We start from the raw sequence: 27,253 nt of genomic DNA, 5'->3' as shown, positions 1-27,253 counted from the left end.
CAAAGACGTGCAAAGGAGTATTTTAGCAAGACTTTATTTTGTTGAACAGTTTGTTTCATCTCAGTACACTTTAGATATATTTACAGTACAAATTGTATTAGCTGGGTTGTATTAGGTTTAGTAAATGTTCCAGAGAAAATATTCATATTCACATAGTCGCCCAGGGTTGGGTGGACTGATTGTCGAGGCCGAGGTAAGGATAAGTGATTTCAGTTAGGTGTGACAGTAAACAGACTAAATCTCATCTAAGGCACCGTTCTATACTATTGTTAAAGTCAACATTAAGGACAGTCAGCTCTGAACTGAAGCCCTCAATGATGCAGCAGGACCTGGAATAGATACAGTATCGGTTAAAGCAGCAACTACAACTGTCCTCCTTCAGCAGGAGCAGTGCAGGAGGAGGGCAGGTTTAAGGGGAGCTATGCTTCTGAATGTGACATCACAACATGTCCACCACATGCCCACATGTCTGTACAGTAAAGCTACTCTTGGTAACCACACTTTAAATATAATGAGTTAGTTCTGACAGTGCAATGGGTCTCATGTTTTTGATGAACAATGTAAGAAAGCTAAAAGCAAGCAGCTCCAGGAGACACGGTGAGTCATGAAGGACGGTTTCTGTAGTTTGCTGTTACATTCTGAACCTAAAGCCCCTCTTTGTTATGTACAAAAGGATGTTTGTAAGGAAGGTGATTTGAAAGCTAAGGGAGAACAAGGCAAAATTCAAGGTCCCCAAAACCTCATGCTTGGACTGCTCAAGCAAAAGGAATAAAAATATAAACACAATCTGCAACATATCCTGAACTTTTCTGTAAAACAACATGTATTTAACCTTTTTTATGATGTGCCCTGGTTTTCTCTACAAAGCAGAAAAGTTGTGACCTGAGCTGATATGCCAACCATAACTCTCTAATATTATCCTATCCACTGACATAATGCAGAACAGAGTTTGATGACATTCACCGCATCATGAAGAGGCACAGCTATGACTCATTTCATGTGTTAGACATGTTGCTAGCTGTGAAACTGAGGCTCAAAGTTCTCATACAGGACCACAAAGAAACAAAAATATGGTCTTCACTTGATGCCTTGTTTTAAGGAGCTCTGATGGATGAGGGTTTTTAGTGAATTTTGGGATTTCCAGGCTGCCAAAGGGCACGAGTCAAAAAATCTAAAACATAACATACAGTCACATAAACTTCAATAATCCACATCCTGACACCACTCCATCCTAAACATGGCTTTGCTCGCCTAATACTGATTATATACACAAGACAATAACACTTAAATATATGTAGAAATGTATTTTCTTATATAAACAAACAGCCAAATTTTTATTTTAAAAAAATAATTGAAATGCATTTTTTCTGATGTAGCAGCTTGTTTGTTGTGGGAAATAATATTAATTAATGAAGGAGGTGGGGTGACTGAAAGTTGTTTTTGCATGTGTATGGGTGAGGATTAGAAATCTGGTTCTTAAATTCAGGCCGGTGAACTCTAAACATATTCAAGTTGGATTTTTATCAGATGCAAACAACAACCACTGGACATAAAATGTGTATTAAGCTAGCTTGTTACATTTTTTTAAATAGTGGATGAAGCTGTTTTCACTAAGGGTGCATGTCAGAACCTGAATTCAATTGCATTGTTAGTATTACAACAGTTTTATGTACATTTGTAAAAACCAACACAAACTAAACCGAACAAACTGCTGAAGCATGTGTGAACATGTAAATTACACTACAGTGTTATCATGAATCTCAACATTTGTCAACTTTAAATGTAACAGCTAGAGTTGTGCTTCTGAGGCCCTCTAGTGGCCAAAGAAGGGAACATGGTACGAGAAGCTGGGGAAGCATTGTGCTCTTCTCGAAAATATCATTTAGAGACCTGTCAAGTGAGGTGACGTACAGGTACAGAATCCACCTGTTTAACATGCGCATAACAGACATTTGCTTAACTGTGTGTGTTGGCCTCAGTAAAGGCAATGCACACGTAGAAATTGGAAGTTGGGATATATTAGTAAGGCCATATTGCTGGATGCTGCAACAAGCAGCCAGACAAGTCAATTTGGGTGAGCTCCAACCCCCTCAGAGAACAGAATGTATCAATGCTCCTTCTTTTAAATCACATATTAACATCATGTTCAATTAACACAGCCTAATGTACATGTGTCGTGGAATATTTTTATACAAGAGAAAGAGACTAAACATATGGTAACAATAATTACGGTAAAGAAGCCAAAAATTAATAAATTACAACAATGCACCCCTCACAAGACAAAACTCTTAAAAAACATCATCAAAATTAGACACAACATAGAAAAAATATCTGACAACAACTAAACACATGGGGGTGGGGTGGGGTTGAAGCAAGCACATTAAAGGAATATATGGAATTTCCCTGAAGCATAACCTTTATATATAACTTTAATATACTTTGTTCCTCATCATTCAGGGTGCAAATGTAGCACTTAGGGTGGTGTTTCTGCTTCACCTCCTGCTCCAATCTCTGGAGGACGAGGAAGAGGAGGAGGAAAATGGGGAAGTTGTCTGGAACTGGTTAAGAATTTTATTTTTAAAGGAGCTCAGCTTGACAGGAACTTCACGAGTGCAACAGCGAGAGGCTCGTCTTTGACGGCTGCAGGGTCAAATCTCTATAGAGAAAACAGAGGAGACTGTTACGGTCTTTTGTCTTTACAGGGGTGTCACAAAAAGCCTTTCCTCCACATGAGGGGTAACTCACCTGACATGGCCTCCATAGGTTGATTAGAGGAATGCAGGGTGTTGACTGGGGCTCCCTTGTCCTCGAAGGCAACCCTGGGCCCATCTGAGCTCCCGTCACAATTGATCAAGACCTGGTTACAGTCTTCTGCCTCAATGAGGGGGTGAGTCTTGGAGTGGACGTTGAGATCAATGAGCTCCTCAAAGCTCCACTGGTTGGATTTACCATTAAGACCTGAGACCACCTTGGCAGAGTCCTGCTCATTTAAGAACTCCGAGCCCTCAACGAGGCGCGCTTTTGGGGTTGGACTGCAGGGTGGAGGGGGATAAGACAAATATGGTATTTTTACACAAAGTTAGCCTGATTCATGGTATGTAGACTGTAGATAAAAATGAGTTCCCATATCAGTATATCATTTTCTTCAGAATCCCTTCACAACAGGAACTACCAAGCTGCCAACTTAAAAGATAAAGATTGTGCAACACCGCAGACCTTTCACTATTCTGCTCTTACACAGTACTTTTTGAGGTTTGCACCTCTTCTGTTTATTATTTTAAGAACAGTGTCCAACAGTTTACAATCACAAAAATTGTCAGCACAAATCTACACTGGGTCTGTTAAGGTTTCAAATTCAAATTCCAAATAAGCTTTATCAACGCATATTGAGAGCAAAAAGAGTAATAACATCAAGCTGTTTAAGTTTCTTATCTCTTTCATAGCCGTACCTCACAGCCTGAGTCTCATCTGTGCTTAAGCCGTTGTTATTCTCCTTGTCATCTGTCTCTGGGTTTCCATTCACGCTGCCCAGGGGCTCCTGGCGCTGTTTTCCTGGCTCTCCAGAGGACATACCAGACTCTTCTATGTCATCATCCATGGGGGTGTCATCTGACTGGCCTACAGTACCAACAGAGGATGAATCATTATGAGTTTTGTAACAACACACACAAAGTGCTTATTTAAAGAGTATGCAAACAAACACAAATGGAGAAGACACACCTTTAGTCAATTCAAAAATGATGCAGTCATGCAAAGGTTAGCAGTATACTCACTTGTGGTCTCAGAGTTTATCTGGTCCTTTTCCTCATCTCCATCCTCACCTCCGCATTTATCGTCATCTTCTGCATCTCTCTATACAAGAGACAATAACAACACGTAAAGTTACACACTCAAGCCCTGTTTCCACCAAGCAGTCCAGTTTACATCAGTACGGTTTGGTATAGGTTGGCTCGGATAAGCCTGGTCCTGCTTGCCTTTCCACAGCCAACCGTGCCTCCTTGTGGTAAGCGGCGTGTAAGACATGTAAAACTAAGGGTGACATCCAGCAATTTGTCTTCGTTGTGATTGGCATGTGGCTCTTTGTCACAAAGCACAATCAAGCTTTGTTTCAGAGAAGGCTGTGTGCTGCAAGGTGGAATACAGCTGCTGTCACACAGTAAGTGACCATTCTTTCAACCAATCAATGGACTGCAGTGTTGTAGCTCCACCTTCAGTTTAGTCTGGCACCCCTACAGAAGGGTGCCAAAAAGTGGGACGGCTCGTCACGGTTATTAAGGGATCTGTCCCGGTATTAGTCAGTGGAAATGCCATAAAATGTGTGCCTTGCAGAGACAAACCAAACTAAACTGCTTGGTGGAAATGGGGCTATACAGTGTAGATGCTGTTCTAAACATGTTGGCCAAATAATCCTTAGCTTACCTTCGAGTCATTTTGGTCCCCTTTCCTTGTTCTCTTCATTATCTCTTCGATTCTCTGAAATGGAGAAAAGAGAACTTGGTAATCTGCACAATGAGGCACAATAGGAATAATTTGTTACAAATTAAATAAACTAAAAGATTTTTATGTGAGCTTCTTTGATTGAGTACAGCTGGTAAAGAGGAAAGCCTTCTATCTTTACAGACACTGTTTGATCTGCTTCCTTATAACAAAAAGAGCCTTTACAAACACAGATACTCTCCTTCATCGTTCTTCTTCATACCTTCTTCCTCTCCATTCGTTCTTGCTGGTTTTGCTGCATGACGCGGTCTCTCTCCTGACGGACTTTCTCGGCCTCTTCAAGAGCTCTGGCCTCGGCCTCCTCACGTTCCTTCTGTAGCTCTGCTTGTTTCACAGCCTCCTCCTCTGCCTGTCTCAGCCTGTCCTCCTCTGCCAGGCGAGCTTCTTCCTCTTCCTTTAGTCTCCTTTCCTCTGCGAGCTTCTCCTCTTCCTCCAAGCGCTTCAGTCGAGCCTCCTCCGCCAAACGGGCCTCTTCTTCCTTTCTTAACCTGGAGTAAAAGCAAAAGAAGCAAAGAATTATAGACTGTACGAAAAAAAAAGTTTAAAAAAGAATGTGAATGACTTCATTTAAACTGGAAAACAGTAAATTAAAGTAATTTCAGAGAACACACCACACACTTTGGTTTTACTTAGGGGCTAAATATGCTTTTGAGGGTATTTCGTTGAACAATAGCCTTACTTTTCCTCCTCCTCTCTCTGGAGCCGGAGCTGCTCCTCTTTCTCTTTCTGCTCTCGCATTAGCCTGCGGTTCTCTGCAAGGATCTTGGCTGCCTCAGCAGCTGAGTTAGTGCCAGATGGGGCTGGAGAATCAGATGGAAACACAAAAATTTCAGTGAAACATTTAAAATCCAGTGTCACCTTAATCACTCCTACATTACTGACACAAGGTGCGATCATTCAACTCTTAAAAAGATGAGATGATGATGATGAAAGGGACAAAAGCCAGATTAATGCTGGAAGTTATGTGTGACAAAGAAAAAGGGCTGTAAGTTGTGTAACTATCATGAGATCATCTCTGTGCTCTCTGAGAGACCTCTTATTCCAGTTCATCTCAGTAGGAAAACAGAATGCGAGGTCTCGCAACATACACAAGGAGGAATTAAAAAGTATGTTTACATTTATATTGATAGGAAATCTGAGTCTATTGGGCTTTGATTTGCTTCTATATGAATGTTTCAAAATAAAAACTGTAGCTTTAAACTTTTTATTCTTCTTCAAGGTAAACCATTCACAACCTAAGTTCCTGCAGCACCTGTTTGACTGCTTCAAGGGAGTCTCAGTGCTCACAAGATGGTAAATTACACAGATGCTAAACTTACAAAGATAATATCTAACTACACGTGGCTGCTCCAAAGGATGCTGGAGCATAACGTAATGGAGATTTGTCAAAAAAGGAAGCTTTCTAATAATTTCTGTCCTCAAGAGAAAAAAAAATGCTTGTGGGATGGAGGATGGATTGACTTTTCAATGTTGTACTGCACACTGTTTTGGGGATAAATAAATAAAAATGGGATCTTTGAATAAATCATGGAGAATACTATTAAATTTTGCTGAAACATGAATTTTTGCAAATTTAACAAAAAACTCCAAAGAAAAAAATTCTTGCAGGGATGCACAACACATTTCATGAAACTATTTCATCATGCAGTGCATAATTCTGTCCAGTTGGTGGCAGCCAAATCAACACAAACTCAGTGACAGGATGTGACTACAGCTGGAGCTAAATAGGTCTGCTGCCTTACTGAGATTTACAGCAAACTGAGCATTTGCCACGTCAGTTTACAGCACCCGCACACACACTTACATTACACGGTACTGATCATGAGGGTTTTCTGCTGAAGTAAAAAAGGGCTGCTTCAAGAACTGCTGATAACAGAGATATACAGAGTATAAGTAGAAGGGGCATGTCCCCATGCATCAGTGTAAACATCCTGGTTGTCAGTAGAACAATCTGTCTTGGCAAATATTGGTGGTGACGAATAAAAATCAGCTGCCTTTGAGTGTTCAGCCTGCCTGGAGGATCTATAAAGCGTATAATATGATTTCAGGAGGAACATTTGAAGATCCAAACAGTGAACTGCACGCTGTTTATTGAGAAATGCTCACCATCTTTCTCTTTGGTCTTGCTGGAGTCTGGGGACTGCAGAGCTACACCTGGGACAGGACACAGATCCTTGGGCTTGGAATCCCTCTTTCGCAGGGTGGGAGGACCTGTTGGAGTGAGAGCTGGTTTCTGGATAGGTGGAGGTTTAGATGTCGGTTGGGGGGATGGGGGCCGTTGTTTCATTGCACCAGGTGAGGGTGGGCGTGTCTTGGGGCTTTGCCTGGAATTAAAAATGAAAAGAAAAAGAAAGAGAAAAAATGATACAAACTGAAACGGACGAAACATCAATCTGTTTTTTGGCTGGACAAGGCTGTTGTCTTACTTTGCTGCTGATGGAGAAGGGGTCCTCTTTGGAGCTGGAATGGGGGCTGGTGATGGAGATCGGTGGCGTCCCAGAGTAGAAGATGGGGAGGGGGGACGTTGCCTTCCAGGTGATAAGTGTTTGTCCTTCTATGGTTTGTCAAAGATTGAACAAAGATGAAAAAATAAGTCATGAATAAAGCTGAAGTGAGATTGTAGCATTCCTTAAATAAACTGGTTTTAGTAAAACTGTCCTTTTAACAAAGTGTTCCTCTTTCAGTACCACTGAAACTTCAGCAGTGACAACACTGGTATGAGATGAGCCTGGAGTCAGATTTGGATTCATCTATTTTTAATGCTCATGTGCTGTTTGTCACTGTAAACCTGACAACAGAGCACCAAAGAAAGGTCACCCTTGTGACACTCAGCCAGGTTTACAGCTGGACCCCTGCAGGCCTTTGGTGCTGAGTGCAGAGTAAACAGAAGGGATATGTATGTATTTCTGCTCTTATCAACTTTTACTTTTACAATGGGACCTCTGTTCTCTTAAGATGGCTGGAAGTAGAGCAGTTAACAGGACTATGGTTTGATATTTCCTTGCAGAAATATTTATTTACCCCTTTAATTCAATATAAGTACGGCAGCGTATTTGTAAGATGGAGAGGTACAAGTGTGTTTCCCATACAGGCAGTAGTAACAGTAATTTACTGAGAATAATAAATAAGAAAACATAACTTCATGTAACTTTTGGTTATGTATTTAAATAATTACCCCCACTTTAAGCAGAAAATCTAGATCAGCTGACTTAAAAGACCTAATTTTTCAAGCATCACACCATTCCATTTATCTGCACACTAACCTGTGCATGAGGACAGAGAGGGGGACAATGAAATGGTGAGAAATGCTTCAAGCTTTTCACATCTGACCCCAGGCTCAGGGAGTGGTCTACTTTGCATGGCCTGATCTGTTGCTAATAAGGCTGCTGTGGATCTCTTTGTCTCAGCTTTTACAATAAAGCCCCTCACAGCCGCAGAGGAGAAGGAGGAGGAGGAGGAGGAGAACGGCAGGAAGAGTTTGAGAGAGGGCAATGCACAGCAAGGTGTCAAGCGACACATCTGTAACATTTTGTCAATGAAGAGGCGAGAAGGATAACATTCATGAAGTGTATACACCTGCAGAGGCTAAAGAGCAGCAGGGGGAACTTATTTCCCTATGGTTAGCATCCTGCCGGAAAACTTTGTTAAGCAAATTGATCCGGGTATGTGCACATAAGTTAGCCTTCAGTAGCGTGCACATAATTCCAAGATGCCATTTGAATGTAACAAAACTGAGCATGCACAGCAGATTTTTCAAGTCACCTTAAACTTTGAGGTTTCAGTCTCTCAGCAGTATTGGCAAAACAAGGCACATGTCAAATACTTCAATATTTTTGTCTTAAGTAAGTAAGTTCTTAAAAAGTAGAAATAAATTATTTTTCAATTAATATGTGAGATGGATATTGCAGGTTAATAACACTTTAAGAATAGCACTGATTTACAAACACAGTAAAGGTAAGAGAGCCAATTTATCAACAATGACAGACTCCTCACAGTTCCTCACATGTATGAGTTTCAAAGTATCTGTTATCACTCGGTAGTTTGAATACAGGTTTGGTCAGAGAGATTATCTAAGATCTGCATCAAGCTTACTGTCAGTGAAACAAAATGGATTGTTTTAACGTTACTAAGGACTTCAAGACTATGATTATGTGGCTGTGCCTAAGAAGAATTTGTAAAATTTGTTAAATGAATTATTACTGTTTGACAGCAGATGTCAGGATTTCCATAAAACATTATTTGGTAGATAACGCTCGTAGCAGTCATACAAAATGATGAGTGACTACATCCTGACATGAAAGATGATCAAAAAAAAGAGAACAAAAGCAAGTCTTTCAGTCAAATCATGTGCTGTGGTTTTTATGTATAATAAGCACAGAGAATTACAATGCTTCTTGAGATGTGAGTATTAAATGAAGATGTGAAAATACAATGTAGGGAAGAGGATTGTGTTGAAAATCTTTGGACAATAGTGTTGTCAGTACTATAAAAACAAAGACATGCACTCACTGATGAAGGGTCTAGGGCTCCATCTGCAGACACAGATGTGGTCATGCCACTCTTCTGCCGGTCGATGCTGCGGCTACGCAAGGGTCCACGAGTCGGGTTCAGGGGACTGGCTGAGGCTGAGCGAGGACACAGGTGACACTCTGATAAAGGAAACAGTCATCGCAGGGCCAGCGGAGCACAACCAATGCAAGGCGTGATAAACAGCCAAGTTGGGCAGAAAAGCAGCAAAGAGCAAAAAGGAGAGAGGAGATAAAAAGAGTGGGGAGATTGGAAGTAGTAGAGGAGGAATTAGAGTGATGGAAGGTGAATATTGGTTGAATGAGAAGCAGGAGTGATTTTATGAGGGGAAAAGAGCACAAAAAAAGCAATTTGTTAGAAATGGCCTTTTAGGCAGGGAACAGCTTGATTTATAAAGCTTTGATTGAGCTGCAGATTACTGGAGACATAAGAAGCAGGGAGCAACAATCCCAAAAATAACCCCAAAACCCACAGTCTTTGAACCCAGCATGAACAAACCTGAACACAAAGCACCACAGCATTGCACAGCACAGCACGGAGTACAAAAATAAAACTACCACCAACACACACTGACAGAGCACACACAGCGCACATGTATTAGTAACCACACAATGTTTTTGTCGTGCTGTTATGTTACAATAACTTCAAAATGAGAAGTACTTAGTAGTCTCCTTGCCTCAGAGTCACTGAGTGACATTTATGGTGCAGTTCTGGATATTATGACAACATGAAGTGTGACACATAAATTAACCTCAACTGATAGGTTTCAAATATTCCTGCTAATAACTAAAACCTAAAATGTCAATGGATAGATAAAACTGTCCTTGGCACTGATTGTTGCCTGTTGTTTGTAAAGAGAGTAAATAATGGTGCCCACTGGCCATGAGCTTGCTGTGTCAGATTGAGGGATTAGGCACGATAATCCCAAAACCTGGACGACTCTCTCCCTGCCACAGCAGGGTAACAACAAATGTGTTTTGATATTCATTCCGATTGCAAACTGAGCAGATATTTTTGCTATGAAATGTACCCTGCAACAAGCCCACACTGCTGCTGCTAATGCAGATGTGTCATGTTTCTACTGGGGCTATACTTAGCAGAAGATCTATAGCCACTAATGGGTTTGTAATGGCCGGTCAATAACAACCAAACCAAACACCGACCCAGGAAATGCAGTCGCAGCTTTATAAGTCAGCGCTTCACAGCATGATTCTTTCTATAGTACATAAGTTCAACAAGGATCTGTGTTCATTAGTGGGCTTTAGAAGAGTCACTGTAGCTGTCAATGCTGGGTCTGGGCTAAATATGACTACAAACACCTTGTACTATGAGTCTAACACACAAACAGCTAATTTTGAATTGTAAGGTATGTAATTCAACTAATAACACATAAACCCCTACTATGGAGCTTCAGGTCACCCATAACTAAAAATTTCAGCCCGGAATCTAAGCTATTTTATGTCAAGCAGGTACATTCTTTACAACTGCCTTTTATAACTACTTAGACAACATGTAACAGCTTCCTCCAGCATTCTGGTCACACTACCTTTACACATGCAACAGCAAAACAGTCTGATTCTGACGTAACAAGAACCAGCAGGTAAGCAGCTTAGAGTAAATCTCCCAGCATGGACTCTGAGGCTCTTCAAGTGTGGAGAAGTACTCCCAGCCAAGCCAGTCCAGCTCAGCAGGCCTCAGCGTACAGCAATCAACTGTTTTAGTTTGGGGAGTGCATGAGAAAGTGCTTTGGTGTGTGTCAATATTGACTTTATAATCATGCAAATCAGTAACAAAAACAGCTAATTGTTACAACTATAGCTTTGACGTTGGAGCTGTGCAACAACTAATGTGATTCAATCACCACCAAGAGGCCACCACACACTGTGGCAGGATTGTTCCAAAAGCATCAGTCTGAAGCAGGGCACTGGGATGAGCTCTGATCTAGTGAGGTTATACTGGGCCGACTTTCTACTGATTAATAAAGGTAAGTCAGGAGGACCAGCAGCCATCCCTTCTCTCCTTCAGGGTCTCCAAACGGAGGTTACCTGGAGTCTCTGTTCCTTCAGCTGACAGGACGGCGGCGCTCTTGCTCCTAGCTAGTGAGGCCTGGGTGGGGGTGAGCAGACGACTAAGGACCCCTCCGTCCACAGAGCCGGCCGGCGGCTTGCGAGCTACACGGCCGGAAAACCCACCCGAAAAACAGAGGGGAACAAAAAGGCCAAGAAGGAAGAATTGGGTGAGAAGGGGGGGATGAGGGATAAAGGAATAAAGTATAGAAAGGTCACCATGTGATTTAACCAACAGGATAGAATCAACATCAACAACAAAAGGTTGCGTCCCAATAATCTTACATGGGCTCCTCATCAACTGTCTTTATCCTGTTACGTTTTAGAGATACTCAATCACAAGAGGACAGACAGTGAAAGACAGTGAGAGAAGGCTGCCATGGAAGCATCCTGGGACAGACCAAAGAGTGATTGTCTGGTAACTGAAGATCGGATTAAAAAATAGAAAAGGAGGTCAAATCAATGGTTCCTTGAGTCAGAGGGAGGTGTGCTGATGGGTCAAAACAAAGCATTAGTGAACTTCACAGACAAAAGAGGAATGCTAAAGGGGAGGAAGATGAGAAGTGAAAGATACCAGAGGGTTTTTTTCTCCCAACAATGCATAGTATGGCTCAGCTCAATTCCTTTGGATTTATTCAATTTGATTTTCAGTTGGAAAAGTTTTAGCCAGTACCTCCTACTGATTTGGGTCTCATCTCAGCTTTAGTTCTAAACAATCTACATTAATGAAAACACAAACTGATGACCACCACTTAGATTTCTGGCTTCTGTACAGAACTATCTGAAAACAAAGTGAAGAAAGTGCATCCAGCGTAGTGGAGTTAAGGAGAGCCAACACCATGCAGTACTGGTGGTAAAGTGGTAACAGACTTTAAGAGTTAGCTGTGACCAGGCAAGGATTCTTTAGCTCCTGCTGTGCAAACCTTTATCTTATTCCAAGATTAAGATAGAATCTAAAAGTATCAAATTTGATTATAAACATAAACCATCTGCAAAATCCAGTCCTGAACCAGTTTTAGCACAATGAAACACATAAATAAGCTATGATTTCACAGCTGAAATAAAGAGCTTCTGCAACCATGAAATGAAAGAAGACCTAATTTCCCTTTTCCTGTTATTTGAAGGCTGAAGAAGACACTGTTTCAGGGGATGGTTTTAAATGCTGACCAGCTGATCTGTGTCCCTAAATGCTTTTGACTGAAAATGAGAGAGTAGGTACACTCTCCTTTTTAACCCTTTACTAAGAGGACATCTGTTTCAGACAGATCTGTATTTTTTAGCTGCTGAGTGCTAGCTCTTTCAACACTACAACAGAGTAAAACTCAGAACCCAGGAATCAAAAGTCTAGGCTTAAACATAAGGTTTTATACAGAAAAGACTAAAGTGTGAGAGCTTTTTGGTTAAATTACCTGTTAATTTTTTTTTATAATAAATGCCACGTGAGGATTATGATTAAATTATAAGTTTTGTACTACCGCCTCTGCTAACCACAGAAAATAAACATGTACACAGAGCAGGGACACTTAAACATCTCGTGATGTGAACAGACAGGCTGACAGTAGCCATGGGACAAACAAAAGCATTGGTGGTTAATGGGATGGCACTGGCATACACCACACTGCAGCACTATCTCAGTGACTGAAATCCAGCTAGGACGTCATCTGGGAGGAGGAAAACAATCAACACTTTGTGACAACAAAAAAACGTTACACTGGGTTAGTACAAACATGGTACACCACAACACCATTTCTTGACTGAAATACAAAAGGTTAGAACCAAAATTAAAACAAGCAAGAAAACATGACACAGTGCAGGTTCTGGTGGGTAAAGACAGCGGAGAGGCAGATAAACAGAACAGACACAGTGTTCCCAATTAATCACAGACAGAAAATAGAGTGGGGAAGCTTAGAAGCTGCTTAAGGGTAATTCAGCAGTTAGTAAGCCAGGTTTTTTTAAGGGAGTTGTTAGAATAAAATGATGGATTTGTTAAAAGAAGAGCTGGCCAGTTTTGAACACCCACTAAATGAAGGCAATGAATAAAGCCGTATGAAAATATTATTACCGAAATGTCTTAGCCAGTGTCAAGTATTAAAAAAACACGCATATTTTGAATGGGCAAGCTGTTAGCACCATAGCAACATGCTTGTTATATAGAATGAACAAAAACATCCGAATCGTTCATGCTAGCCACCTTGATTATCTGCTGTCCCCTTATCAGGCTTGGCAGGGGTCTGTGCTCTGCCCACACTTACTCGTGTGAGGGAGGAACTTCTCTTCTTCATGGAACGGCCTATGAACATGAAAATGAAGTTTTAACCAAGTAGGCAATGGGAAGCTCTGGAAAGGAATCCCAGACAGTTCACAAGTCATGTGCAATTCATTTGGCCTTAGTGTGAGTCAGCAGGCTACAGCAGCTGATGTCCAAGTCTTAAGAAAAGTCCTTAGGCAGTCAGTGGAGAGTTGAACAGCTCCGTCTGATTATAGCACGGGATTTATGACAGCATTAACTCCACTAGAGGGGTCTTATAGTGTCAAGAATTGCTAACACCATTTAAGTCAGCATGCTGTTTGATTGTCATAGCTTGATATGCACAAAACTCAATGCATCTTTTCCCTATAAAGTGAAACTTTTTGTGCATCATCTTTGTTACCAAAGTAAAGTGTGTGATGGAGAGGGGATCTTTTGCACCTGTCTGTTCCACCTGAAGCTTTTTGCCATCTTCCTTACTGGCCTGAGCAGCATTGCCATTGCTAGGCAACCGGTTACAAGATGAACTCCTCTGCTTAACACCTGACAGACAATGATGAAACACAGCACTTTGTTGTAAATGATATAAAGTATCTTAGATTTTTTTAAAGCCCCAAGAGAAGAAAAGCATAAACATTGAACCAGGAGAACCAGCAATAACACAAAGACAAAATGGCACTGGCAGCCCAAGGAGCTCTGGAGAGATATGAATCAAAAGACTATATTGATCTTTAAAATTCTGTATCAAATACACATTGTGGCAATCAAAATATGCTCTTCAATACTACAGCAGGTTTCCATTTAACTACAAGGTACAACAGTTGTAATTAGGTGTTTGAGGACAAAGTAGGTTTGTTAAATAAATTTGTCACGTCAAATCTTGGTATATTGAGGATCAGGATAAAGCATTCACCTGCATAATAACAGACTGTTCAGCAAATTACAGGTTAAAAAAAACAGCAAATTGCTGCAAAGAGGGACAGGGGGAGGATGGTCTGGAGGAGGAGTAGGAGGAGAGAAAGGAGGAGGAGGAGGGGGGGACTTACTTTTGTCAGGAGATTTGATGAGGGTGGCAGAGGAGGAGGAAAGGCGTCTGGTGATTGCAGTATCAGACTGCTGTTTCAGGTTTGTGGTGGATGTGGAGCGTTTGTCCACTAAAAAGGGAGGAGGAAAGACAAACAAGGGAGGCGGGGTTTACACTAGAGGTTTAACAAAAGGGGAAGGGCTTTGGGGTGCACATGAGGTGGTAAAGAGTTCTGAAAGAGCCTGATATCCCTAATATTTCACAGATTCACGTTGCTTTGTTTACAAACAGAAACAAGCAACACCCACCAAGTTCCTACTTATTCAATAAAGTGAAGACATGAAACCAAAAAAGTGGCCTGCACCCAAGAATCCACAGGCGATGTTAGCCTGGTTTTTCTGTGGGCTTTCATGCAAAGTCCACCATGTGGTCTGGAGGTGCTGCACTCTGTGAGTCAATATTTCAAGTTTCATTTCCAGTTTTTCACTCAGTCAAGACACATACAAAACACAGCCCATCAAAAGAACCTGTTAGTGAGAAACTGCTGGTTAGAAGGGTTGGTGGGTGACAAGTGGTGGTGGGGAAGGGGAATCATGGGTAAAAAAGCAAAAGAGAGTGCTGGTGCCAGTCCATGCTGTGTTGCTACACTGCTGAGTAAATAATCAACAAACAAAACCTTGTCGGCTCCTTGGGGGCTTGTCTGGAGAGGCAGGGGAGATAACTATTGTTACGGGAGATGAGGCGCTGGCATCGGAGTCTCCTGTGGGAAAAAAGAGCTCTCAGGGAGGAGCCGTAAATAGGAGACGCTGCCACACACCCTCACAAAGTGTATGAAAGCAGGAGTTTAATCCGGCTGGTAGACATCTACTGGACCCTAATGTAATTTTAAATGGTCTAAATAGCTTAGACTAAGGCTTGGGATTTCTGCAGAATATTGGAGTTCATCATCAAGGAGTCAGAATTCACTTCTTCAAATCTCATTTGATAAACTGGATACATTTCTGGCACAAAGTAGCTGGTCATGTAGAATTACTGACAGATAATGCAATATGAGAGAGCTATTAGCAATATGACAATCTGAAAAACTAGCCTATTTTGTGCTTGGGTGTTGTTCACTGGATTACTCATTTGACAAGTGGTTAAGAACAAATCTGAATATCACAGAAATAACTGATCTATAATTAAGCAGTTTTGGAAACTTTTAGAAAAATTAACTTCAATATGAAATGATTGTGCACTGGACAGGTTTACCTGGAGCTACCAGATTATCTTAGTGTCTGTGATTTGCTGCAGGAAGTGGTTAATGATAGTAAAGCAGAACATCTGGTTCAAGGGGTTGGAGTCTTTTATTCTTGTACCTGTTCGTCCATCTGAGTCTGTGGAAAGTCCTCCCCAGGACCATCTTTTCTGCCTCTGCTCCACTCGTTGACTACGCTCCAACGTCCGCCGCATCACTGCCTCGTAGTGCTCCTGACAAACAGGGAAGAGAAGAAGATAAGTGGAAAGGAGAGAAGACCTAAGGTCAAGATTAGTATACTACAGAACAAGGAAAGTGTGTCTTGGCAAACAAGCACTGAATATCCATTCTCTTTAAGATGTTAGGTAGTTTAAACAATAAAATATTCCTTCTACGTAAATATAATACTTTAGAAACAAACTAGGCAGACTCCACTGTGCAGCTTTTATGACTTCTTTAAGTGCCTGAGATACCTTTTCCTCTTCCTGTTTCTGCTTCCTCTTCTCCTCCACAGCCAATCGTTTTTGCTCCTCCTTTTTTCGCTGTTCCTCAACCTTTTTCTGGCGCTCCTCCATCTGCCGCTCCACTTGTAGCTTGGCCTTGCGCTCCCGCTCCATGATCTGAGACTCTCGCAAAGCTGCCCACACATACATTATGCACATGATTGATGGTTAGAGCAAGCAGTTAGGATCATTAATTATTAAAAGTTTTCTTCCTGTGTGGATTATTCAACATTTTTAAGACAAATTACTACTGTAAAAATGTTTCTAATCAGGAGATCTGACAGTACATAGATCCTTGTTTAAACAGTATTCATAGGCTCTGTCATTTCTTAGTCTAACAGGATAAAATTTACGATTTGTTCTGAAAGTTGGAGTAAGACTTTGCTACAATAACTTCAAACAGAAAGTGGCGGTATAATCTTACCGTGTTGTCTGTCTGCTTCCTCTCGCCTCTCTTTTGCCACTCGCAGTCGGTCGTCTATTCTCAATGCAGCACCGTCAAGGACTGAAAAGTTTGACAACACAAGACCGTTCATTGTGATTACCATGTGCCTTAATGCCATTAAGACCTTGAATCTGTCGGGCGTATTTATGTACATCACTGTCATGTATAAGCTCTGTCATGTGTTACAGTGACAGAGGATGACTAAGGTGTGCTTGCAGAATACACTGAGAGAGGTGGAATTGTGTTGCATCTAATGGTTCAGATTATAAAAGACAATAGAGTGGTGACAGAGCAGTTCCTGTGAGAACCAATCTCTTTTTGTGTCAAGGTGTGGTGTCATTTACCTGGCCTACACCCCTGAGGTTTAGCTTGTGCAGTGGCTGTAGGTCCTGGACTGTTCCCTGCCAAGCTGCGCCGCTCCTCGGCTTGTGCCTGTGCAGCTGCAGCTGAACATAGAGATGTACACGTTACACATCAGAACTAGAGTGTCAGTTTGACTGAGCAGGTATATTTAAGCTTATCTTGGAAGCAAAGTTGCCTGAAGCACTTCAGTTTAACTTAAAAAAAGCCATTTTCTCTGTGCTTTGTTTGCCCTCCAGAGGAATTTTTCTTCGAGAGAGATCCAACGGATTTGAAGGCGCTGAACAATCCAGCTATTCACCCGTTTGACATAACCCCCCGCTCATGGTCAACCGCGCAGCATGCCCTACACTGCTTTCTGTGACAAGCTTGGACCTTGGCGCAACAGCCTCTGTGAGGAACACGCCTGGAATCAACCCCAGGAAGAGTCCATAAACTGTCAATTTTACAAGTGGCGTAAAACATTAAAACACAGGATAAAACTCCAAATGTGAACATGTTTTGTACATTTCCATACAAACACCTCTGCATCAGTAAAATTCACCTGATATCTCAGTTTATGGTACACTTGCAACAAACTAATAACCACTTTCTATGAAGCCTCCTGGTTTGAGGATTTCTGGACTCAAGCAGACAAGCTTTCAGAGAGGTCGAGACATTGACACTACCAACAGATCACCACGGGGCCTCAATTCAACTGCAAGTGCAAACTATTACAGGAAAATACAGATTAGGAGACACAGAAAGGAAGGAAACTGAGGACATGATGAAGCTTTATGAGCCCTTTCTCTTTCCTCCTCTGCTGGTGTGCATTCAGCATTAAAGAACTGCTGACAAAGTGACAAAGGATAGTCAGTCATGTGATACTCACATTATTGATGCAAACTTCAAACTGTGTCCTAAAAGTCTCCCTCTCTCTGCCTGAAATGCTGAAATAAAGCTTTACTGTCGCCTAAACCTTTCAAACTACTGTGTTTTGATTTTTAAATAAAATGCAAAAACCAAATGTTATGATCAGCAACGGCTGCTATCTTTACAGCTACCTTTACAGCTACCTCTGTCTCAGTGAACAGATTAGTCTGCCTCAAGTTTGAGACACTTAGTGCTTACTATAAATGACATGTTTGTATCATTTTGTGGTATTTATGTTAACATGCATCAAAGTTTTGAGAGTGAGCAGCCAAAAATACATGCTGCCTTGGGGTTGTAAAACCAGGTTGTGAATGTGCACAATCACTAGGCCTGTCACAATAACAAATTTTGCTAGACGATAATTTTCCAAAATATTATTGCAGATAAACGATATTATTGTCATTATTTTGATTTTTTTTTTCTATTTTTTCATTGATGTAATTATGATAAATGGGATAATAAAGTGAGTACACCATACCAAAAGCAAGAAACTTTAATTTTTAAGAGTATTTAACTGTAATTAAAAGGTCAGGATCTTTTAAATAAAATAAATTAAACAAAAAATATAATAAATTTAACAAACAAGAAAGAGAAAAAAATACAATGAAATTGAAATGGACTCTTTTAGAAAAAAATACATGTCAATGAAAATAATTAATACTAATCAAAAACAATAAAACATAGACCCTGTCTCTAAAGAAAAAACAAAACTCCAAAAAAACAAAAATAAAAACTATAGCCTAAATAAAAGGGAGTTTATACAGTTCCTGAATTGTTTGTAACATGTCCTTTTTCCCAGTCAATCTGTATTGTCTGTCAAACATTTTTAACATTTCTGGCTTTCAACCGTATTGAAGAGCTGCATTTCTTTAGCAATGTAGCTTTCTTTGAGCGCCCACCATTTGGCGCTTTTATTTCTATTTACTTTGGCGACCAAAAGCCTCAGTAAGAGTAGATTGTCAAAGAACAAGGCTCCGCTGCACCTCCCTCTTCTTCTTCGTAGCCACTATTTTCAAACAAATGCGACATATCAGCTCGTTGGTGTTCATGAGCTCACACTTTGTTCATTCTGATAAAAAATAAAATATTCCCACACTGGGACTGTGGCAGGCGGCTTAAGAATCGTATCTTTTGTGCCATCACTCATATTAGCGTGTTTCCTCCTTACCCCTCAGGACGCTCGCTTCAGCTCTCTCTGTGTGTACCCACGAGCAGCCCCGTCTTCACCCTAAAGATTGCATTTTTGACAGATGCTCACTGCGCTATAAATCTGCTAAATCTGCTATAGAACCTATGCACCCCGATGTTAGGAAAGCTAGACGTAGTGAGCCATCTTCTCATTCAGCCTCTTTGGTTGAAAGAGAGGAGGAAAACAAACATGCATGCACGTGTCAGTTTATCGAGGCTGGCAAACTTACAGAGGACGTTTTTACTTATCGTTTGGTTAATTGATTTATTGATTACTGTGACAGGCCTAACAATCACACAACATAGAAAACTTCCTGAAGCAATCTGCATGCAGACCTAGGGGCGGGTACCTTTCACATTTTAAATGATACAGTATCAGTTCCCGGTACCTGGCAAACTTGGTACTTTTGTGTGTTCATGTGGTAAAAAATATCAATTTGTTTTATAATAAAACCTAAACTCTTTTCAATTTAACTTATTTATTCTTCAATATATAACCTTGCAATGCTGTGTTCATGTCCAGAATGGAAAATCACCTACTCTTCCACTCCCTCACAGTCACAAGAATGCATTTAGGTACCTAAACATGGTACCTTTTGATTTTACATGAATCAGTACCTGATATTTTTGACAGAATTTGGTCAGTACCTATAAAAGTACCTAATTTAGTACCCAGCCCTATTTAGACCGAAAACTGGATCGGTCAAGTCAGAATCATACATGCTCTCAAACCAAGAGATGACTGCTGACAAAACAGGGCTGTGATCATCTCTAAACAAACAGAATCTGTGTTTTTGAGCCACACTGTCACCGGCAAAGAGCTTCACTTGTGGTGCAGCGAGGCTCAGTCTTTAGAAACTCCACGAAAACAAGTTTTCACAAAGCAGCTGCATAGTCTTCAGACTCTTCAGAATGATGGTTTCAGTCAGATTAACACTGTTTCCCAGCATAATTGTCAAATCTCTCATCCCGGATGCAAAGCATCATCATCATCAATGCAAACCTCAGACTTCAACACCATTGGAGAGGGAGTTACAGTACAGTTTTACATTTTTGAGGAGAATAAGTTATTTGTCTTTACAAGAGTTGCCAGAATGAAATGCAATACCCGCATGATAGCAGTTACTGGCCATCATCCAAGCAGGCAACACCTTTTACTCTGTTGTCTTTGCATATGGACAATATTCACACTGTGCTCACCACAGGCAACGATTATGGTTTGACAGAGAAAAGCATTGCGTGCATGTTCCTTCGTTATGGAAATAACTTCACTCTTTCTGAAAGCAGACTGCACTGACACTGACATCACAACTGATAAGATCTGATCACAAACTGATGATCAAACTAAACCAGGCAACAAGATGGGAATTCAAAGCCTGATCACATGTTCAGTGTTTTTAATGAAAGGAATTTGGGTGAACTTTGTAGAAAAAAAACAAAAAAATAGAGACAGAGGACGCAGAGATGATTGGATAAGTGGTGATCAATCACGCTCTGATTACCTGTTTTCAGCAGAAGCATCACTGCCTGGTCAAAGAGGCTTACAAGGGTCAAAGTCTGCAGCTAATGCCAAGTGGAAATAAACAGGTCACATTAGTTTTTCCCTCAAAACTTCAAAACAGACCCTTTCTGTCAGTAAATGAAGCTTTAAAGCAACTACAGAGCATGTTAACAGTGACACACGCCATGCCTGATTGACAGATTTGCATGTTTTAGGGTCACGGATAAAAACGCTGTTTACCTCATAACAATAGATCATCGACTAGAATTTTTATTTAGCTTGTGATCTTTTTGTCGCATCATATCTCACAATCTTCACTGTTTCTCTCCAGCTTTGTATGACATGAAGTGTAACTCAGTTCCTGTTGCTAAGTGATGCACACAGCAGCTTGGGATGAATGAAGTGCTTCTCAGCCAGGCTTGGGTCTGCATGATGCAAGACACGGACAGTAAAATTAGGTCATTCATAGCTAAATAAAGGGAACTGAACTGTACAGTTTTTGATTGGTTACTCAATATTGAGTATGTTTACATGAAACTGAGGTCTCAATTGAGTTTTCTAAGTATATTTTTTTCACTTTTGTGCATTAAAACATCATCCTGAGTTCTGAAACCAGGAAAAACCTTTCCCCTAGGGTTTGAGAAACACAGTTTTGCAACCTGGAGAGAAACTGGGATACTGTGGCATTTTTACATATTACTCCAGTTTCTGACTACCTGCACAGGCACAGAGTCATCAGCAAAACAAACATGGTGGCAGCAAAGCTCTCACTACTTCATCAAACTTACAGCTGGGTATCTTAAAGGGACAGTTCAGTTTTTTTGAAGTGGGGTTGTATGAGCTCTATGTGACCACTAAGGACATTAGATACAGTAGATAGTTATCTCCTCTCCCTCAGTAAGACACAGACTGTAATCGCTGTTGACAAGGAAATGGGCGCTAACAGGGAAATACGGTACCAGATTCAAAGGCTATTTTCTCTGCCTACAAGAACTGAAATCAAAAAGTAATACCACAGTTTAAGAATACGCTACATATTATAATTTTTAAGTGCATTTAGTCTTCGGAAATATTAACATTTATCCGGACCTAACTAACTGGTCATGTATCCTTCCGCGCAGCGCTAGTGCACTCCGTCCCCCCTCCTCCTTTCAGCTGTAGGGAATGTAAACAAGCTATGCTTCGGGCGCCGGTTGTAGCCCCGCGTAAGTTTGATCATGTATCGTAATTCTTTTGTTTGTACTCTAAGGATTGTGAGGCAGCGTAGGAAATTCAAAATGAGTGACTATGACTGCGATGATGAAGTTCCATTCACTTTGGAACCAAAAGGATACTTGTATGAACCGGAGAACACAGAAGAAGAGCTGCCACAGATGGCGACTGAAAGGAATACAGAGAAAACATCCACGGATGTTAATAAATGTTTATATTTCCGAAGACTTAATGCACTTAAAAAAATATTTTATATAGCGTACTCTTAAACTGTGGTATTACTTTTTGATTTTAGTTCTTGTAAGCAGAGAAAATAGCCTTTGAATCCGGTACCGTATTTCCCTGTTAGCGCCTATTTCCTTGTCACCAGCGATTACAGTCTGTGTCTTACTGAGGGAGAGGAGACAACTTTCTACTGTATCTAATATCCTTAGTGGTCACATAGAGCTCATACAACCCCACTTCAAAAAAACTGAACTGTCCCTTTGTGGCTCCTGCAATACACCTAAGCGGTCTATTTTTTTTTCCAGACAAAAAAGACGCAGTCATCAGAAACTGGGATACAAGTATTTACCACTTATACCAGGATTACTTTGTGCGCTTGTAATCAGAGATGCACGGATCCAATCCTGGTAAAGGATTGGTTCGAACTTTACAAGTCCCAACTATAATTTAGTATACAGGGTATAAAAAATTTACAATTAAATAGTCATTTCTGTAAGTTCTAAAGCTTTGTTTTAACCAAACTGCTATTTAACATTTAAACACTCATAGTTTAAATAAATATCCACTTTAGTTATTCCATATGTACACGTTTTTTGTCTTTTACTCAAAACATTCCCTGTCTTTCCCATAGTAGGGCATGCAGGTTACTGTTTAACACTGATATCAAATCAGTATTGGTATCTGTCATTACACAAAACCCAAGTATCAGTATCAGTATGGAGACATGAAAAATTGGATTGGTGCATCCCTACTTGTAAAGACCAAATCTTGAATACAATCAAATCTGAATTAGAGCTCATACCTGCTTAAATCCACCCATCCAAAATAACATTTTGTGAAATGAACAATGTTGATGCTGCACCAATAAATGGGTGACTCAACATAAAATAAATGAAGACGCTGATGAACAGTACTTATCACAGGATAGATACATTATAGAATGCTAAAACAACTGTGCTCTGAACCCCAGAATAAGATTTCGGTTGAACTTCTGTCATCAAAGGTTTCAAACTGCAGGCGCTGCATGAGTTATGAAGGAAGTAAAAAACAGACTCTGCAGCCATGGGGCCTGAAAAGTAGCAGCTGCTATGCTACAACCAGAAAGACTCTTATGCACATCATTAACGTGCGTATCCAGTGAAACAAGCCTCTCTGAAGCTTTTCTGTGGGATTGGAGGAAAGATCTTATTTTCCCAACAGACCTCAAGAGGGCCAGGTGTGCTCTTAGAAATGGAAGAGCCGATCAGGGGAGCTGTCCTGCATCACTCCATCACTATGGAGATTTGCACACATTAACATACATCACTGCTGCTGGCAGCGTGAAATGACTCAGCAAAACCCTGCACAAGATGAGAGGAACAAATGTATGATAAAAGATAACGCCGTCTCTGTTGAAGTAAAAGACAGAGTTAGAATTTTACCCAGCAGGCTCAGGTATGAGAGGAGCAGGGACAAGTCCGTGTAGAACACATGCACATTGATTGTATGTGGTTCTACCTTCTGGCTACAGAGTTATTATGGCAGCACTAAAGACCACCAAGGGGGCTGCTGATGACCATCCCCCTCTGTAGCCCAGACAAAACACCAAACAGGAAACGACCCAGTCTGGATTACATCATAACACTTGTGGTTGAATGCGAACACTGATCAAAGGCTGTCTCTGGAAAAAGACAACGTAATGGTAGGATTTTTTTGAGGAGACAATGTTGTTATAGAGGCAGGCGCAGGTTAGATCCCTATTCAGTCCCCCTTTCCAACTGCAGCCTTCACTGTGCACTGTGCATGCTATAATTAAGAAGCTTGTTGCACAGGAAGTGTCTGCAAAGCTTAATGAAAGGGTGGACTGCCATTCTCCAGTGAGTGTGCTGGGATTCCTTTTTTTAACCAGGAGTCAAACACAGGTTAGCTGGTTAGTCCATTGCTACTGTTTCTCTTTGTGACAAAAAACTCCTTCATATCACCTTGGGTAGCACTTGGCTGACGGACAAAAAGCCTTGGTTGTCTGCGCCACAGAACGTCTAATCAGTGGCTCAAGATTTCAGGTCCTCAGATAACACTGCTGATGCACGCTCACAAACGTGCACACACATGCACGCTCACAAACACACCAGATCTACCATGGGATTACTAGAGACCTGTTCATGTTAAGGTAAGCCTCGGCTATTTGCAGTACTCGCAGGATAATGATGACACATCTTAGTCTGCAGGGGAGTTTCCTCTTACAGGTGGACCAGTATTTCCACGAGGTGGACCTTTCAAGAAGACTGTACCATTTTGTTTGATGTGATGCAACAAATGAATAAAGAAAATTAACCTTGAACAAGAGATTTATCATTTCTGGTTTTGCCAAATTGTGATAATGGCAGTGTCTTTGGGATTTAGATAGTTGGTTGGACAAAAGAAGCTACGTGAAGCGAGCTCTTTAAGCTCTTGGTATTTCTTTAATTCAAGGATTCATTAATTTATCGCACAAATATACGGATATTAATTGGAAAAAATAAAAAATACAGAGGATTTCACAGCAATGAATACATTTTGTTGCTTACATTAAGATAAGACTCTATAAAACAGAGGACACACCCAATAAATCTACAAATAAATAATCAGTTTGAAGCCAGCACATGTTGTCAAAGTATTCTGGAATATCTTGTTAAATCTAAAACAAGCTAGAACATGAGTTTTGAGCCCAACAGTCTAATCCAAAAGCATGCTGTGAAGACATTTTACAATGGTAAAAACTAAATTCACAAGAGGTGTCCCAGTCCGATATTGATATCGGATATTGGTCCGATATCAGCAAAAAAACAAATATCGGTAATGTATCGGAATGCATCTAAAATCTCCGATATAAGCAGTCAATTCCAGACTCAGCTCCTGCTGTTTTTATTTGATTTATTTAGGTTATTTTCTGGGTCTTCTAATTTATTCTTTATTTTATTTAATTATTTGTATTTTCTATGTTTAATGTTAAAATTTCTGTTACCCATTGGTAAATAATAAATGGGTCAGTTTTTCCTCATACCTACTGTTGGTGACTACTGTTCTTTGTTTGAATAATATCACTTAATCAAGCCTTTTCTAACATGACAGACATACTACAAAATAAGTAATAAAAGTAACCATGTTTAATGCTGATATCATATCGGATTAATATCGGTATCAGCCAATACTCAATTCTGCAGTATCGGTATCGTATCAGAAGGGAAAATGTAATATCAGGACATCCCTAAAATTCACATACACTTTGTCACTGCATCTAAAGAGGTAACCAGCTCCCTAGAACTGGACAGCTTAGATCTCCTCCTAAAACCAACCCAAGATTTAAGTGAAGATGTGAGTGAACTTACTGCTTAGTGAGAGAAATATAAAGTGACTGAAGTAAAGAATTGTTTATACATTCTGCCTAGTTCTGCTCCTGATAGATGGCCCTACACAAATTTACGTTTTGCCATTCAAATCAAATAGAGCTGTGCTTGAGTGAATGCAGAGACTGCTGGCTAGTTTTGAAGTTTAAAAAGACAACACAAATCTGAGAACCTACACAGTGAAATTAAGGCTGGTCCATTTCCTCCTTTGGTTAAATCCAACCAGCTCAGAAATACTTCTCATGCTTTTAGCCCTGCAGCAGCAGTAGCTGAGCCAGGATCAGGATAACCTTGTAGTGTGACTTGCAGTGGTGTGATCTCCCTTTATTATAATAGCGGGGTTCATTTCTACTCGCTCACATTCTTGTGGAAATGATCGTGCATACAAGCCAGATTCCTGACATTATTTTAGCATTGTGAGTCTTCTGCTCTGATGGGAGGACGAGCACAACTGACATCCTTTTTACTCCTCGGGAAGCCAGATTTCCAACATTTCACAGCAGCTATTTTCATAAAACCTCAGAATGGGGTGGATGTTACATTCCAGGTTGAAAATACTGAATGGAAAAGTCAAGGGAAACAGGAAGAAGATCCGAACTAAAGATGGTTCAGTAGCTGTTGGAGTAGTAAAACATGCCTACACCCACGTTGGGTATGTAGAAAACTCCCTTTTATGCTTTAAAAAAACTGTGAGCCCCGCTGCAGCTCAAGTCATAACAAACTATGCATTCATGCCCACAGATGCAGACACGGTAAACATCCATGACTGAGACACAGGCATTGATTGAGATGTTACTGCAGCAGTTGGCCTAAAAAGTGCTATCTACAAAAAAAGAAAAGTGCTGTTTGTGGCACAGGGCCGGGTCAGACTTTTATCACTTCATCAAGACTTTTCGAGAAAAGAAAGCATGCAGCTTCACCCCCTCAGCACAGCTCAATGTGTGATAGTGTCTGACACCACAGCATTATGTGAAATTCAGGTCAGACATTGTTATGGTCACCCTCCCTTGTGAATGGAGGGGGTTATGCCATATGTCAACAAATAAGAATAACTGTCGATTAGTGTTTGGAGGAGAGAAAGTAACACCCTGGTCGACAATAAGCTTCAAAACTTAACAGATGAGCTCGCTTTAAAAACTAGATTCTGTTGTAAGTATTATCACAGACCTCTGTCAACTGAAGCACGAGACAGAGAGAAGCGCTGCTTGCTGTCTTCCTGATAGAGATAGCAGATGATCACTTCGGACAGTAATCCCCAAGTGATTGGAAACGATATCTAAGCGAAAGCCAGTTACAGAGCAACTGGTTAGATTAGTTCGCCAAGCTTTTACAGATTCTTTGTCCACTAAGGCATACAGAAGCTTTTTGATATAAGATGTGAATACAATGCGATAAAGCAATGCTAAAGCACTGCTAAGTAAGCTAAGCGCCAGACAAGTAAAGTCGTCATATGTCAACCGGCTCAGGCTGCAAGATACAGCGTTCAAACTTCATTTATTTGGGCGTTGACTGAAGATACTTTGATATTAATTAGTCAAACAAGTTTATAGGGCGTTGAAGGAGTTACAGCAATCAACTCATTTGTGTAAATGCAGTTTAAAAACGTTTGACGGGGCATTAAGTTGCAGGTTTTTCCGCATCCATTGTCAGCAGATAACCGGACACAGAGCTAACGTTACTAGCTAGAAAGGCTGGCCGACGTTCAAATAACCCGGTTAGCGGCGGCAGTTGCAAGACAACATTGCAAAGTGATACAACATTTTGAGAAACAACTTCTGCAAAAATAAAACCAAGTTCCAATAGTTTCTTACCCATTTGGGCTCGCAAGCCTTTGAGAGTAGTAGCACCCTCCGCCATTTCTCTGAAGTTTTTCCTTCTCTGTTTTTTTTCTAAAGCAGGGGCGCGCAAAGCATCGCAGCCGGTAGGACTCGGACACCGCGGGG

At 40.8% G+C, this 27,253-nt stretch overlaps 1 protein-coding gene across 16 annotated transcripts; it reads right to left on the bottom strand.

Moving 5' to 3' along the window:
- Nucleotides 1-18: 18 nt before the first annotated feature.
- Nucleotides 19-27,253, bottom strand: map7d3 (MAP7 domain containing 3). 16 transcript variants are annotated; one of them, XM_074673495.1, is made up of 20 exons: nucleotides 27,122-27,253; nucleotides 16,892-16,993; nucleotides 16,527-16,607; nucleotides 16,073-16,236; nucleotides 15,721-15,832; nucleotides 15,039-15,122; nucleotides 14,385-14,492; nucleotides 13,780-13,881; nucleotides 13,282-13,380; nucleotides 11,070-11,195; nucleotides 9,007-9,146; nucleotides 6,924-7,051; nucleotides 6,604-6,821; nucleotides 5,177-5,297; nucleotides 4,700-4,985; nucleotides 4,420-4,473; nucleotides 3,774-3,852; nucleotides 3,450-3,618; nucleotides 2,746-3,032; nucleotides 19-2,656 (listed from the first exon to the last, which is right to left on the bottom strand). In XM_074673495.1, the coding sequence occupies exons 1-20, from the start codon at nucleotides 27,165-27,167 to the stop codon at nucleotides 2,649-2,651; spliced, it is 2,514 nt and encodes an 837-aa protein (XP_074529596.1). In that variant the 5' UTR covers nucleotides 27,168-27,253; the 3' UTR covers nucleotides 19-2,648. The 16 variants fall into 16 exon arrangements, with proteins under 16 accessions (XP_074529596.1, XP_074529598.1, XP_074529601.1 ...); XM_074673497.1 differs by having other exon boundaries at nucleotides 9,007-9,122; XM_074673500.1 differs by lacking the exon at nucleotides 11,070-11,195 and having other exon boundaries at nucleotides 9,007-9,122.

The sequence above is a fragment of the Halichoeres trimaculatus genome, unplaced genomic scaffold (assembly GCF_033239565.1).
Source record: "Halichoeres trimaculatus isolate MK-OKI-2021-1 unplaced genomic scaffold, fHalTri1.1 fHalTri1_scaffold_7, whole genome shotgun sequence".
NCBI classification, from domain to species: Eukaryota; Metazoa; Chordata; class Actinopteri; order Labriformes; family Labridae; genus Halichoeres; species Halichoeres trimaculatus.
The sequence above is the reverse complement of the archived record's forward strand: the minus strand, read 5'-3'. Positions and strand labels throughout refer to the sequence as shown.

Excerpts from the sequence above, each read along its gene's own strand:
- map7d3 (XM_074673495.1), bottom strand. The coding sequence starts at position 27,167 with ATGGCGGAGGGTGCTACTACTCTCAAAGGCTTGCGAGCCCAAATGG. Across the intron at positions 11,196-13,281 it reads GGGGACAGCAGATAATCAAG|CTCGCAAGCCGCCGGCCGGC; the intron begins GTGGCTAGCATG and ends CCGGCCGTGTAG. Across the intron at positions 3,033-3,449 it reads GATGAGACTCAGGCTGTGAG|TCCAACCCCAAAAGCGCGCC; the intron begins GTACGGCTATGA and ends TCCACCCTGCAG.